General features: G+C 37.8%; 1 protein-coding gene across 4 annotated transcripts in view; it reads left to right on the forward strand.

Moving 5' to 3' along the window:
• pard3aa (par-3 family cell polarity regulator alpha, a) overlaps positions 1-16,509 on the forward strand; it is a 353,698-nt gene that overhangs the window by 144,119 nt on the left and 193,070 nt on the right. For all 4 annotated transcript variants that reach the window (XM_066717599.1, XM_066717607.1, XM_066717623.1 and 1 more), the window contains exons 4-5: positions 8,573-8,751; positions 11,038-11,175. In XM_066717599.1, the coding sequence (XP_066573696.1) occupies positions 8,573-8,751; positions 11,038-11,175 (317 nt within the window). The remainder of the gene's footprint in view (positions 1-8,572; positions 8,752-11,037; positions 11,176-16,509) is intronic.

Raw genomic sequence — 16,509 nt, forward strand, 5'->3', positions numbered from 1 at the left:
CTGTGGCATTCCTCTGCAGCTCTCTTATCAACACTGCTAGAATAAACAGAACTGTGATATTATAAAATCAATTAAGGCATGGTGTGTTGTTTTTTTTTATTTATTAAAGCAGATCTTGATGAAATTACAGCTCTCTGAAAGCCCAAGGTAATTTTATTTCTTCCCTTCTGGCTGTCGTTCTCCACTGATCCCTCTTTCATCAAGATGTATTTGCTAGAAGATTGAAATTTACATATTTACACATTACTCTCCCTCTGCATAGTGCCACATAGATCGCATTAATCAGGAGCAGACCAGGAAGTTCAATAGCCAATTTCAGGCAAGGGCACATAGAAAGGCCTCCGCCATTTATATTACAGGAGGGCTTTCACTCCAGGCAGATTATCGCTTAATATTTTCCAGAGATAAATATGGAGAACTACAAAGCAAAGAAAATTAGTTTTGATTTAGTTCTTGGGCTGTTGGTGCGGATGGTTTAAGAAAATTAATAGTGGCCTGGCTTCATGGGGAAATATCTGAATATACAGCATTATGTATTGTTTTATCTCACCTATATTTGCATATCGGCAACGTAAGGACATTACTAATGCCAGTTATAATGCTGTCTCTCGTTTCTGTAAGAGATGTCTAATAGTTTAAGGAGGCACTGCGCTTGGCTCATTATTTTTGCTTGACAGATTGCAGTCAGTCTGTTAACTTATTCACAAGCACCTGAACAATTTTTAATAGTTGTCTAAAGTGGTCTACCCTTCTTTTTAAATGTTTAAGGATGGTTTTGAATTATATGAATTACTGTATGGCTTTCCCTGCCATCCCTGGTATTTATTATTATTATTATTATTATTATTATTATTATTATTATAGTTACTATTAGTGATGGTCTTGCCTTGTCTTGGTAATCTCTCCAGTCGTGCTTTATATGATTGACTTGTTTGATCTGAATGTTGTATAGCGATTGTTTGGTCCTAATTAAACATGAGACTGATGCATGATATTATCACCCAGAGACAAAACTGCAAAATCACCACAAACACCATGACCATAAAGTGGATTTTATAGTGTAGTTATGGGGCATGATGCATTTAAATGTATTACAGAAGCACTGTATACATCCATGATAAAGGCCTCGGGCAGTATAGGTACAAATGGGAGTCTTGACTTCCTTACTGCACAAAGTTAATGTGTTTAGAAGTGCATCTTTCAATCTAGTTGCTGATTTGATTAAGAATTATGCCATCTGCATGAATAAGGCAGATATGTTGTTTCTTTAAATATCTAATTTGATTGTACCTGGCTCTAATACAGACTTACTGGAAATAGTAAGTCATTAGTCAAAATGGTCTTTTACCAGGTCTATAATTATCAATATGCTTTCTGCTTACAAAATATTGGTCTAAAAATATTACAGATCACATGGTTTGGGATCATGTGTTTGGGCTCGGTTGCTGTTACGTTCATATATCACTTTGCTCTTTATTAGAGTGAGCTGTCAAAAGGGTTAACATGCACAGAGTTCCTCCTCAGATAATTCAGGAGTTATGAGTCTTGTTTTGTTTTTTAAAGAAAGAAAGAAAGACAGACAGAAAGTGAAGACTTTTAGCCTTTTAAGAAGAAGATGTCATTTGTAAATAAAATACAATAAAACCATGTATTTCTATTCTTGCCCCATTCTTTCCCTTCTCCTGTGGAGTTTTTGTGTATATATATTTTTTTATACAGTTTTGGCTCATCCACATTTCCAGATCAGTTGCAGCTCCCCCTGACAGATTTCAGCCAAAGCAGGCAGGTCTCCCTTGTGCAACGGATGTGTCAGTTGTTCAGCCTGTAGTGGGCTACGCATGCCTTGCCAGTTGGACGGCTGAGAGCCACGAGTGCCAGACAAAAGGAGTGGTGTTTCAGACTGTTCGAAACTGCTCACGCCTCCAGGGGATTAAGATGTGCATTTGAAGCTCTGAACAGCAGGCCAGTAGTTAGATTCAAAAAGGTCTATTAGAGGAGATGGAGAGAGAGATGTGGGGGAGAAAGAGAACCGCACATACCCTGTCTTTTGAACCCCATGCCACATGCCACATGTTTAACATGTGGTGTGAGGTTTACATACTGAGAAACACCGGGAAACCCACGGTTTATCAGGCTACACTTTTGACCTAATTTCTTTGAATTAATGTTTACACCGTGAATCTTTGACGTGTAGGTGACGGTTTGATTTAAGAGTTTGTTACAGGTCTGGGGCATAAATTATTTGGCAAATGTCACTAAGGAAATGCAATTTTGTTGTAAGCATATAAAGATACATCTCCATTATTTTTAATCTCAGAAAGACCAGATACGTTGTCAAACTGTAAGTGATACCAGGCAATGTCTATGGATGGTCACCTTATAACTTAGGCATGGGGTGGATAAGCCATAGTGTAATAGGACAGTTGGAGCTTGAACTATGGTGTTTTAAATGACTAATTCCCTCTCAGTTTTTAGTGTACTAATATCAGGAACTAGTCTGTGGTCATGAAAGTTTGAAGCTTTCCATGGGAGTGTTATTCACATGGAGCACTTTAAACATGTGAATTGAATTTCCCCAGTCCCTCTCCGTGCCTGGTCACATCATCAACTTAATGTTCTCCCAATCATATCTGCCAATGCAGCTACACTGTCCCTTCCTGCGAAAATAGCAATGGAAACTGGCCTACTATGGTCCTTCTACGCTTTTCAAATGCTCCAGCCGTCCTAATCTTCACAACATAATTCCTGTGCTGTCATATCGAGTCTTTGTACCCAGCACTGGGCTTAATAACTACCCAAACCCTCTCTGTTCGGAGTCCGACTGTTCTGTCAGTGGCAATCACCTTTATGACTCTTAACACAGCTCTGAGTAGCCGAGATTTTGAAGTGCCAAAGGGTAAACCCCTCCGAATACATTTGAATGAAACATGGTGAGAATCCCATTTTGAAGATAACAAGGACGAAATTTGGGTTAGTGAATTTAAAGCTGTTTTCGATGTCCTTGTGTACACACTCATCTCTGAATTCACAAAGATGTTTCTACTTTGCAACCGTTTCAAAAGCACACAAGGACACCCTACTGTGATAATCGCCACGTGGAAGAAGGCAATATTCTGCGGTCGTTTCTTTTTTATTATTTGTAAACCATGTGTGATTTTAAATTAGAGATGGACAAAAATAGAGCAGCTTTGAGCACATCAGTCAGTTTACTCCCTTATGCACTGCCAAACCCTTGCCAGTGCACCTCTTTAACACTGTGCACTGCTGGTTCCTTACTTCTGTTCATTTATTTATTTAATTTTGTTTGCTTGCTTGTATCATGTAATTTATATCTATATATATATATATATATAATATCTATATATCTATCTATATCTATATATATGTATATCTATATCTATATCTATATATATGTGTGTGTATATATATATATATATATATATATATATATATCTATATCGATATATATGTATCTATATCTATATATATATATGTATATATATATATATATATATATATATATATATATATATATATATATATATCTATATATATGTATCTATATCTATATATCTATATATATATATATGTATCGCGTTTTCCCCTAGTATTCCTTTTCGGCACTTGAGCAGTAATGAACTATTCAAGTCTACATATCAGACTGCCTTTTAAGAGGATTATTTGAGGTACAGAAACAAATCAATGTTTACAGTGCGTTGAGGTTAGGAACTGAAAATATCCAATGATTTAGACTTCATTGGATAATTTTAGGTTTAAAAAGAAGTCAACATCAAATGCAATTAGCCAACAAATGATAATTTATATAGCGGGAATTCCAATGCATTGAACAGGCCTCCATTTGAATATTGTCTTTCATTTTCGCTTTCAATTTTCTGCTTGTTTACTTTGGCAGGTGTTGATATATTAACCACATGTAATATGTAAATATTTTCAGTAGCATATAGCACAAAATACCGTTTCTCCAAACACTAATTTCAAAATATATATATATTAGGCTGACTAATATGCCCATGAATTCAAACGATCTAAAAAGTTTTGGATATCAGAGAACCAATTTATAATACTTACCTTTGGGGGGAATAAAACCACAAAAAATGCTCTTACTGTAATATACCTCAATCTAATTAATGGGAATGCAGATAAAGTCTAATCAGGGTAGCCCAGAGCTTCTAAATTTGATGAATAACACAATTAAATAGTTAGTCATAGTGAGGTATGTGTGTGTAATTCAAGCTGATTATATTTAGGGACGGCCGTATGTGCACACCAGGTTGGGTTTGCATATTCAGGGCAAGAAGCTGCCTTTGAATGAAAAGGTAGTTTGTCATTAAGGCAGAATTTGAGCTCCGACAGCTCCATCAAAGAGAGAGAAATGTCTTTGAGAGAAACACATCGAGGCCCTCAGACAGATCCAATCCAGTTCATCATTTTGTTTTGTCTGCCATTCCTTGTAACTACAGCAGCTATTACTCACACAATACTCAGATGCGTGAACCCTCTCATGTATTTTTCATGGGCGAGGTCAGTTATTTTCTGCTTGTTTTCTAATAGGATACACTGCTTGTACCACCAGTTAAAACCTGCGTGAAACGATATATGAAAGGACACCAGCCATATATTCATTTTCTTCCGAATGTTTGACAATAGTTAGTGAGTTAAAAAGTTTTTAAAACGCAAAACTGTCTCGAACTAAGTTGGCGGTGAATTCGGGCGCTGTGTGCGACTAAGTGTACCGCTGCTTTGTCTGAGTCGAGGTTTGCGAGTGTTTTAGGTGTCAGTCAGACAGTTTATTTAACTTGAGGCTACATCTCACCTTCCCTATCTCTCCCTTCCAGCAAACAGGGCAGTTTGAGAAGGCATTAACAAGCAAATATATTTTCTGCAGTTAAAGAGAACCCGAGCGGTTTGACCTTTATGGTAGACTTTGGCTCACAAAGTTGTGCAGTCCTGTTTTCATTATAGCACACGGCAGGGAAGATTACAAATTAATCCTTTTAGGGTCTCTCACTGTAGCATCGGCCAGTGCTCTACCTGAGATCGATGGACTGTTTGTCTGGAATTTCTGCAGCACAAAAAAAAAGAGATTGCAATTTGTCCTAAGTGGTTCCCTTATTTATTGAACTGAAGACCAACCAATTTATATTTCGAGGATAATCTGATAACGCATGAACTCCCATGTGGGCTAACACTGCTAACTCGGGGCTCAAAATACCTGCAATTATGTGTCTTCCAAAAATCACACTGCTATTGTGGGACGGACACCTTCACAAGAAAAAACTTTTTTGTTTTCCTCCATATTGTGCATCTAAGGCTGCATATTCAGATCTATGATGCAAATTTTTTCTTCAGTTGTAGAAATCCTTACATTGTTTATAAAACCTCTGAAGATTAATGTAAATTGTTTACCTGTATGATTATTTGTAGTAAATGTACATGTAAACAGATTGGACATAGTGATATTATGGTCTATTTTTTATATAGTTACAGATTGTGTTCATGATTTTAGTGATCAAATAATATCCTGGCAGAAATGTGGTTTCTGTTACTATATATCAGTGTTGTTGTTGTGGTTTCCCATGCTTTTTATTTTAGTCCCGTAAGTGGGATTTCACAAATGTGGAATTTTTTAAAATTCCCTTTCCATTCACACTAAGCCCCCCCAGAATGACCCATAACATCTGTTCAATATTTTAACATTTCCCATATACTCCTTTTTCTCACATTCCTGGTTGAATACATTCCAAAAGCTGTTCTTGGACATCTAAAAAATGTGTGTGTGTGTGTGTGTGTGTGTGTATATATATATATATAATCACACAACCTCATTCTCAAGCAGGTTGAGTATTTCCAAGCTGAAAAATCATATTTAGCTCACGGAGGAGATAATGTTTTAGTTACTGGAACAACATTATACAGTATTTTTAATATTTCTTGTTTGTCTGCAGATTCACATGCCTATCAACTTTAGTTAATATGTTCCTGGCAGTAGGAACTCGTGATGCAATTTGGAAGGTCTGAGACCATTTGTGCTGACGTATTTTCATACTAAGTTTTATTATCTCAGCCTGTTTACCCCGAATCCAAGATAATCTAATCATATAAAGAAATGGCAGCTCCTTAGTGATACAGCTGAAATCTCTGTCAAAATATGCAATAAGGACTGACCACAAACTCATGTGTATTAAAAACATTATTCTGTTAAACAATATAAATCAATCAATTGGTTATTTGTTATTGTGCAAAGTTGAGACAGGGCGCTTCACAGAATAAAAGAAGATATAACAATAAAATACATTATCATCATTAGAGGTTTATTTCTGTTATCCATGTTTTATGCTTGTTCTATTTTATATTACACACACACACACACACTCTCACGTGTGTGTGTGTGTGTGTGTGTATGTGTATGTATATATATATATAATTTGGAGACTTGGAGACTTTCCTCCTCCAGCTTTTCATACTATCGGAATGCACATTTATATTAGACGGTTTCAATCCCCAGATACGACACAATTTTCCAAGAGAACAGGACAGAGTTTCTCACGGAAGCTTTTCAAAGTCTCTAATCTGGTTATACGTGTTTAACAGAAAATAAAAAGTGGAATAAAAATGCCTTCAAAGCCTAATGCAAGATTTTTCAAAAGACACACTGAGCTCCATTTCATTCTGTTTTAAGTCTGTGTGGAATCTGTGCTTTCCAGATATCATCCTGAACAGGGAGATTATCGTTAGTGAATTAGTAAGAGTTTGATGCATTATTATTAAGCATTATATTCGTCTATTTTTGCTTCTGAACTTAGCTGGACTTCTGGAATAGACCAATGAGCTTCACGCTAACATTTGTGCAGGAGAAATTCAAGAAATAAAATATTGATTTGGATTTCTCAAAGGGGAAAGTCATATGTAATGTTGAAGAGTCGAGTCAACTGACAGCAGTGATCTTTTGACTCTTGTTTTGTTGTTTAAAGGTTCATATAAATCTATCAATATAATATTAAATACCTTTCCTTACATGACTTGACCTCCAAATAATTGAGTTTGAGTCCAAAATGACAGGCACATGTTTAGTTATACATTGTTTATAATTGCCCCCAAGAATGCACGCTTGTGGAAGACATTCGAATTGTATTCAATCATTTGTGGGGACTGACAAATAAGTAAAGGTTATTAAACACTTAATTGTTTTGTTTATATGGAGCATTTAAGTGCTAGCTATCACCTTCTTGTGTGACAATTTGTAACGTTTCTCAGCAGAACATTTGTATTGTCCAAAAACACATTTTTAAAACCTTGAACGGTTACTTATAAATTGTCAACTGTATTTCAAGGATTGTTCTCTCTTGTCAGTAATGTAGTCACACACATTTGTTATAAGTATCACTTTAATCGTGACTCATTGTTCAGCCTTTCTTTTTCTGTCCTTAAAAGTAAGGTCTGTTACCAACCTTTACTTAACAGTTTGGTTATGACCTAAAGGGAAGTGAATTTTTAAGGTGGCAGATCTATACATGAATAAAAAAAAAAACACTACGGCATCATCAGTGTTAGAGAGAGCACGGAAAATAATAAGCAAAACTGAGATACATGAGCATAAAGAGCTTGGCCCAGTATATATAAAATAATGACCTTTAACAAGAAGCCTAATCTGAAATTGCCATTTTCCTCCAAAAAGAAAAGGCCTACGTTGAGTTTCGACAGTGCTCCTCATCTCTGAACTCCCTAAAGCAGGTGTTCTTGTCTTATCGCCTCCTGCGACTCCAGCAGAAAGACTCTGCCGCCACGTTGGCCGCTATCCCCCCCTTAGCCAGTAACTGCCAATTTGCAGCAGTCAGAGCACTGGACCAAAAGGCGTGAAGGAGAGAGCAAGTCTATTCTTTTTCAGTTAATGGAGAGAGCAGCTATTATCAGTAAGGAAAACAGACTCGCTGCGAGGAATGAGCCGAATCCCCTGACTGCATTCCAAAACACGGAGTGCTGGGGACAAAATATAAATGTATAAAGGCATTTATATAGAATTGTAGCACTTTATAGTTCTGAAACTCAGATTTATGTTGTGCAGTTCAAATCCATTATGTCTCAGGCGATCAAGGAGCATTAAGTTTTATTTTGTGCCTTGTGTCACAGTCGAGGACCTCTCAGGCTTCAAATTGCAGCCAAACCACGCGTGTGGCTTCAGAGCAAAATTGAAGGCACTGTGGAAAGTCACACTGGTATATAATTTATATACTAGCGTCATTTTATATCTCTCGATAAAGAAACAAACTCGCTCCTAATACGCTCCATATATTTTTGTTTTAAAATAAACGTAATGTACTGTTTGTAGCCAGAGTTAATTATACATTTCAACAGTATGTTCTCTGTAATCTTTTCCATCTCCTAATAAAAATATTGCATCTGCTTCTCATGACAGTGCAGCCGATGGATTTCAGCCTCTCAATTTACTTTGGGAGACCTACAGCTCATATGTAATTTTGATATAAATTATTACATGAACAATTGAAGAATTCAATGCTAATTGACTTTAATCTCTGCTCCTCTTTCTGGTCAGACATGCCTCTCCACGTGCGACGCAGCAGTGACCCGGCTCTTATAGGCTTGACAGCGTCCTTCACCGAGACCAGTACTCCGGCCGAGGAGCCGTCGCGCAAGAACCCCACGCGGTGGTCCACCACGGGCGGCTTCCGTAAACCCAACGCGGCGGGCGGCACGAATAGTCTTGAAAGAAAGGTAGGTTCCCTTGTGTGTTCTTGTTCAAATCATTCTTGTGCTCACAATTTAGCAACTTCTTTTAAGGTTAAAATGTTGGCCATGTTTTCTCAATCATGTTGAAGTTGGGAGCATGGGATGCTTTTTAAGGCTAATTGGGGATAGCAGGGGTCTCTGGGAATGCAGCGTTGATTGGTTTTCAAAGCTGCTTATTGAGAAACAGGTTTATGCCCCACTTTGGGAAGAGATTATCCCCTACTTAAAAGCACACAGGTAAGCAAAATAAAGATCTTTAGCTACTTTTTAGTAGGAAGAGACATGCTGTCTGCAGCATTTGGCATCTTAATCCCTCTACACACTGCCTTGTCCATTAGCGATGGGTGTCTTTCATTTTAGTCAGAAACACGTAATAGAGCAGCAGTCGCTGTTACAATTGTGCAATGTACATCCAATTGCATCATACTCGATATGTATGCCTGTTTTCCTTGGTGGCGACTCTGATTTTAACCTATTAACACCTAGATCCGAACCACCAAGCCCCCATCTGCTGCTATTGACAATTTAGATTGAGTGTGGAGACAACATGCATTCAAAAATAGAGATGGCAAACATCTTTCTCCTACACAATAATAAACCCAGCGCTTTCCAGGAGAAGGTGTTGGTAGTAAGTCTAACCTTGAAGTTGCTCTTTTGGTAATCTCACTGATTTGCAAAAGACCTTCTTTGTTGTGGTACCATTGCCTTTGTTGTAACTCTCTTGTGAGGTTGGCCCCTGGGGTCTGCAGTGAATCAAAGCCATTTGGTTCATCCTCCCAGGGATTGCAAATGAAAAAGGGTCCAATTAACTTATCAAAATGGCTGCCCCCTAATATCGATGACAAGACCCCAGTGCTTTGAAAACCGTAATATTCCCAATGAAATAGATGAGAGGGAGAAATGCATCGCTTAAAATATGACATTGCAACCTTCTACACGATTAGTGTATTTCAAAGTTTTCCTGGTAATCCTATTTAAAACCACTTTACTTGTCACTGCCTGCATAATCTTATTGAAGGCTTTCTTTACCCAAAAAATAAATAATAAAAAATGAATTAGTGATTTCATTTTTCCCCCTGTACAGATGTATTTATAAAGTTTGTCAACAGCCAAGGTTAAATATGTCACAGAGTTCTCAATTGGATTAAAAATGTTAGAACTCTAATTGAAAGCAGTATCAGTCTGATTATTGTTGTACTTTTTTCAAATAAGAAACTAATGATATTATAATTACCTACTACCATACTGATGTAGGCAATCTGTGCATCTACCCTACACTGTGATTTCAATACACATGTAGTCATAACTAATAATGTCTGATATTAACTTTTCTGTTGTATAACACTACCTATTTATTCCTGTCCATAATCCTCTGTGGTATTTCTTGCCATGTCCCCAAGCTTGTGCTCTGGGACACAGAGAGAGAAATCGCAAGAGTCTGAAATGTCTTGAAATGTCAAGTAATGCATATATTTCAGTTCATGAAAGTCTTGTCTTGTCTCCGAGTCCATGTATTATTATACATCGTAAAACTTAAAAGACGTGGTTTAGTTTAAATCAGTTTAAATATTATGGTTACCACAGTGTCTAATAAAACTCCTGCCTGGATGTTTTATGGCCATGTATGTTCTGTGATTTCAGAAATGTCTGACATTGCTTATGGAACAGTGTACAAACTGTATGGATTGTTTTGCAATTGAGATGGTAATAAATACCCTGTGGATGTAGGGAACCTTCAAGAATTTAATCCACACAGGCTGACTTGAATAGATATCACCTTACAAAATGTTCAGGTATTTCCACAAGCATCGTAAGCAAAAGGATTTCCAAGCTTGAGACTGCTTTCAGTATCTGTATTTTCTCGAAAAATTAATCGGGCACGAATAACAATGTGGTTCCTGTGGGTGCTCAATTTCAGAATTTAATTTGTTTGTAAGATTATAGCCGATTCAATATAAATTGAATGCGCACCGGTGTTGTGGGCCATTGTCTTTCAGTTCCCATCAGTTCCAAGATTTGCACATAAAATATGAAACTAATAATTATATTGCATGGCTGTCGCCCAAAGTAAAACTTAACATGTCAATCATGTTATAACCCATTTTGGTAAATTACCAGAGTCTTAATATTCATAAGTGATGAATAAGAGCTTGCCATCAAATAAATATGATGCTATTAACTCTGTTTTCCTAAACCTATTTTAGTCATTTCTTCTGTACAAATATTATGGATTGAAATACCCCTTTCCTTTATCCCCTCCTGTATTTCCAGAGAGACGGTGTGGATACATATCGAAGTCTTCCCAGGGATGCTGGGAACTGGGCGGCTCAGTTTCAGAGGGAGAATGCTCGCTCCTCCTTAAGTGCCAATCATCCCATGGTGGACAGATGGCTGGAGCGACAGGAACAGGTACCGTCATTACTGTGAAACATGAGTGCAGTTCGTCAGGGTGAAGGTTGTCACCTGTGTAATTCTGTTCAAATAATCAGGAGCACAACTGCAACCTCATAGCTAATGTTCTTCAGTGTAAATTGTGTATATGTATTTATTAACAGCTACAATGTCCCCAGGCCTAATTTATATTGTTTTACATGTTCGTTTATCCTTAGTGAGACTACAGAGTTATTTGAAGTAGGTTATTCTATAGTCTAGAAGCATTGCGTTCAATTTTTAGACCCATATCATATCAATATGTCAGTTTTTTTGCATCAGCCAAATGAAATCTTTCAGCATATACTCCGTGTCAGGTGAAGGGCTTCGCAATACCTTTCTGAGCCAATAGCACGTATAACACAAGCAATATTCATGTCAATTGCATAAGAGAGAGAGACACGACAGCTTTCTGTGCGATCTGTGTCAGGCTGGGGACAGAACCGGCAATCTGAGGCTAAATCACAGCTCAGACGTCCCGCTCTCTAGGGTCCCGAGCTCCTTTGAGGACTTCAAGCCAATTAACCATTCCTGTGGCAGACGGGTGTGTCTCGTCTCCAGAAGATGTGTGTGTTCTAGATATTCTCTAGCTGATCAAAATGTGCATTTGGAGGGAGGCTTACGTGTCAGTTGCTGTCGATGATGCTTTCTCTCTACAATACAATACTCTTACAGTACAGCAATCATGTATTGTATTATTTGATGGTTTGAATTTAGTCAAAACTAAATGAGCTTTCAGTGTGCTCCTTAGTGCTCCTTGACACCCAACTTTCACAGCAGAGAGCCCAGAGAAGTGTTTTTATCCCTTTTAATAAAGTTGCCCAAACAAAGATGAGTCACCACTGCAAACATAAATAACCTCCAGGTGTAACTAATAGCTTTCAATAGCAATGGATTGTTTTTGTCTATGATGGTGTTTACACCTTCATTTATGGTATTTTTCTGTTGTGAGTCAATAAATCAGCAGCTTCCTTATGGCACTGCGCAAAGCCTTCTATACAGCTAGGTTAGTTCATTATTAAGAGGAAAAATAAATAAATGATTGAGATCGTTCATAACCTTGAGGTGTGTTCTGCTTGCTGAAGTGTATTTAATACTTTTAAAGTTTGCTTTTGGTTTTAAAATAGAACATGAGTGCTTCTCTTCTTGAAGGACTTTCACCTCCAGTCAATTGGAAATGGTAAATTAAGTCTCAAAGTTTAATATGTGCGTAAACGGGGACATTTCCTAGATTGTCAGATTGGCTCCCTGCCTTTCTTTGGCATTACTCAGTTCAGTCTGTCATGTCAGGTTACAGGGCCCTGTTCTTCAAGCCAGCAGGAAGCGGTGCTGTCTAGCGAGCCTTTTTCATCACTCGGCTGCATTTAAAAAACTTTTGTGTGACACGTTCACATCGCAAATCTCACATGGTAGTTGTGCAATATTGTGGGTGTTCTTGGCAATAGACTCCTCTTTCCCTCCCCGTCAAGGACGATGAGAAAGCACTCCAATCCCTCGCTGAGTCATGCATCATAGTTAAAAGAACCATTTTGCATTGAAAAGCCAATATGCCTTTCCAAGGCAGCCGAGGAGCTCATCCAGCCGAGCAGTCAGTCAAGACTCCGCAGACCTGACAGAGTAATACATTTTAAGTTGAAACCATTACCACAGTAGTTGACCTGAGCTGTGCTGTCAGAGGGAAGGAGGCTTGATAAGGCTGGCGTGCTGAGCAGTTTAATTTTCAGGGTTCCTGATTTTTATTTTGAGACTCTTTCCACTTGGCGCATTCGGCCGAGTCCAGCAGCGACATCGACTGGAGCTGGCTTTCCTGTGAGAAGTCTTGATGCGCTATGACAAGGAAATTCCAGGACAGGTGTTGCGCTTGCCTGCCGAGTTCACACTACATTAACTCCTGAGCTTATGTATTCCTGCAGATACAATTTATGACACAACCAGCCTGACACGGAATATCTGTTAAGAGAAATGTTCAGTCTGACAATCAGATGTTATATCAACCAGATGAAATATGCTCACCAGCGATTTCAGGATGTGAACTCTGCTTGTACAGTATGAAGTTATATAGATATAAATGGAGACTATGTCTTTGGGAGGCTGATATAGGATGATGGTGATATACAGGCGTGCTCAAATTTGTTGGTTCCCCTCCACAAAAAAATGAAGAATGCACAATTTCCTCTGAAATAACTTGAAACTGACAAAAGTAATTCGCATCCACCATTGTTTATTCCATATTTAATAGAAATCAGACTTTGCTTTTGATTTTCAGCATAAAATTGTAAATAATAAAACAAATGAAAATGGCATGGACAAAAATGATATTTAATAATATTTAGTTGCACAACCTTTAGAGGCAATAACTGCAATCAAACATTTTCTGTAGCTCTCAATGAGACTTCTGCACCTGTTAACAGGTAGTTTGGCCCACTCTTCCTGAGCAAACTGTTCCAGTTGTCTCAAGTTTGATGGGTGCTTCTCCAGACTGCAAGTTTCAGCTCTTTCCATAGATGTTCGATAGGATTCAGATCAGGACTCATAGAAGGACACTTCAGAACAGTCCAATGTTTTGTTCTTATCCATTCTTGGGTGCTCTTAGCTGTGTGATTTGGGTCATTATCCTGTTGGACTCATGAACTGTGACAGAGACAGAGCTTTCTGACACTGCGCAGTACGTTTCGCTACAGAATGCCTTGATAGTCTTGAGATTTCATTGTGTCCTGCACTGATTCAAGGCACCCTGTGCCAGGCGCAGCAAAGCAGCCCCAAAGCATAACTGAGCCTCCTTCACTGTATGTATGGTGTTCTTTTCTTTGAAAGCTTCATTTTTTCATTTACGAACATAGAGCTGATGTGACTTGCCAAAAAGCTCCAGTTTGGACTCATCTGTCCAAAGGACATTCTCCCAGAAGGATTGTGGCTTGTCGATATGCATTTTAGCAAATTTCAGTCTGGCTTTTTTTATGTTTTTCTTTCAAAAGTGGAGTCCTCCTGGGTCTTCTTCTATGCAGGCCACTCAAGTGACGGAGGTTATGATCAGAAACTGACGTATCTTCACCTTGGAGTTCAGCTTGTATCTCTTTGGCAGTTATCCTTGGTTCTTTTTCTGCCATTTGCACTACCTTCTGTTCAATCTGTGGTCAATTTTCCTCTTGTGGCCGCACCCAGGGAGGTTGGCTGCAGTTCCATGCACTATGAACTTCTTAATAATAATTTCAACTGTTGTCACAGGAACATAAAGCTGATTGAAGATGGTCTTGTAGCCTTTACCTTTACCATGCTTGTCTATTATTTTCTTTCTGATCTCCTCAGACAACTCTCTCCTTTGCTTTCTCTGGTCCATGTTCAGTGTGGTGAACACAATGATACCAAACAGCACAGTGACTACTTTCCTCCATTGAAATAGGGTGAATGACTGATTACAAGATTGGAGACATGTGATACTAATTAAATAAACTAATTAGTTTGGAATATCACTATAATCCAATTATTTATTATCTTTTCTAAGGAGTACCACCAAATGTGTCCAGGCCATTTTAGAATATCTTTGTAGAATGAGCAATAATTTATCTCTCTTCTCAGCTTCTTTGCTTTATTCTATGACATACCAAAGGCATGCAAGTATACATGATGCAATAGCTTTTAATTTATTCACTTTTCAGGAGGAATGAAGCATTATTTCAATGAGCTCTAAGGGTACCAACAAATTTGAACATGTCTGTATATTTGTTATGCAACCAGGAATATGTATTCTATACAAAGCAGAAAAAGACAACAGATGCTTGCATCCGGTCTGTTAGCATGGTCTGTGTATTCTTTTATGTGAATGTGAATCGGATGTCCATGTTTTTAAATATTTACGTGTGATTTCTGAAAGGTGCAGGTTTCTCATTGTCTTCTGCCAGGCCTGATCCTTGCCTCTTCTCATGCCCCTGCAAAGGCATCTAAATCCTGCACTGAAAAGCATTGAAACCATTGTCTGCAGGAAACTGGCACATTGTGCTCCATTGTGAATAGGTTTTCAGATCTGCTAAAAAACGACTAAATTAAGGAAACATGTGTTGCTGTTGTGACATTAAGTTCTATTGAATTAAGACACATATGTGTTTCAGATGCTTGAGTATTAGTGTTCCATTCACTGTGTTTATGCACATTTAGAAAGTAGTCCAGTTAGGATTAGGGATTAAACTGCCAGATGACAGCTGTCTGAGACACAAACATTTCATAATGTTTATGCGGTGAACTGCAGTGGAAATATGTTAAAACAATGTCACCATTAGCTGTTGTCACAACTTAATTTGTGGACCAAATTGAGATACTTATTGTTCGATCTAAAGCATCAACAAAGTCTTACCAAAATATAAATCTGATGTTCTTACATTTCTTAATTTACAGAATTGTTTTCTGAAGCTTTTGTGTGTTTGTATTGTGTACCGTTTTTACTTTTCGTGTTCGTTTTAAGCTGTTTGACAAAAATAAAATTCACACTAAACAAAGGTCTGACACAGAACAGGTCAAATGAATTGAAATATATATTTTTCCATTCAGAATTTTAGTTCCAGAGAAAAATTCCACATCAGCAGGAAATTGAAATGCATCGCACATGCAGCTCCAAACGCAAAGGAATACACCTTCTTTAATGGGCTCTGGATTAATAAAGTAAGCACGTACCTTTGAGGTAGCCCACCTCTTGGTGGTTTCATATCTGCAGGATAATTAATTAGAGGTTTAGAATCACTTAGAGGGGCAGAGAGAAGAGCCCTGACAATCCAGTTAAGAGGGCATTCAGTAAGGTATATTTATATCAAGGCGGCTGAATGAGGCTGGGAATATTTTTTAATTTGTTGCCTATTTCAGGTCTCTTTTTTTTCTCCAGCACTCAGGAGTTTGCAACACTTTGTTTCATATACATTATTGAAAAAATAAAATAAAATCTGTCCGAGTGAGCGCTGTTCACATTTTTTCTCACATTATCTATGTTTCCCATACAGTATTTTCCAGTCAATCAGTTCAAATTAATTCTCATCTGTGATGGTTTTGCTTTGCTATACCGTAATCTCTGAAACCACTGCTGCAGTTTATTGCTTAGACAATAAAATATTCTGTTCAGACAATTACCCTTGACTAACTTCATTAGGGATGGTGTTGCCTGACACCGCTGTCACAAAAGAAGGGATATTAGGTAAATGGAAAACTGTTAAAACAGGAAAGCCATTAAAATATCACTTTACTTGTTTGACACATTTTAAGTACATCGATTTCAGTTCTGTGAATTGTTTTCACAATAGAAGGTGGGTTTACTATCTTTTAAACAGCCTT

The sequence above is a fragment of the Amia ocellicauda genome, chromosome 2 (genome assembly GCF_036373705.1).
Source record: "Amia ocellicauda isolate fAmiCal2 chromosome 2, fAmiCal2.hap1, whole genome shotgun sequence".
Taxonomy (NCBI): Eukaryota; Metazoa; Chordata; class Actinopteri; order Amiiformes; family Amiidae; genus Amia; species Amia ocellicauda.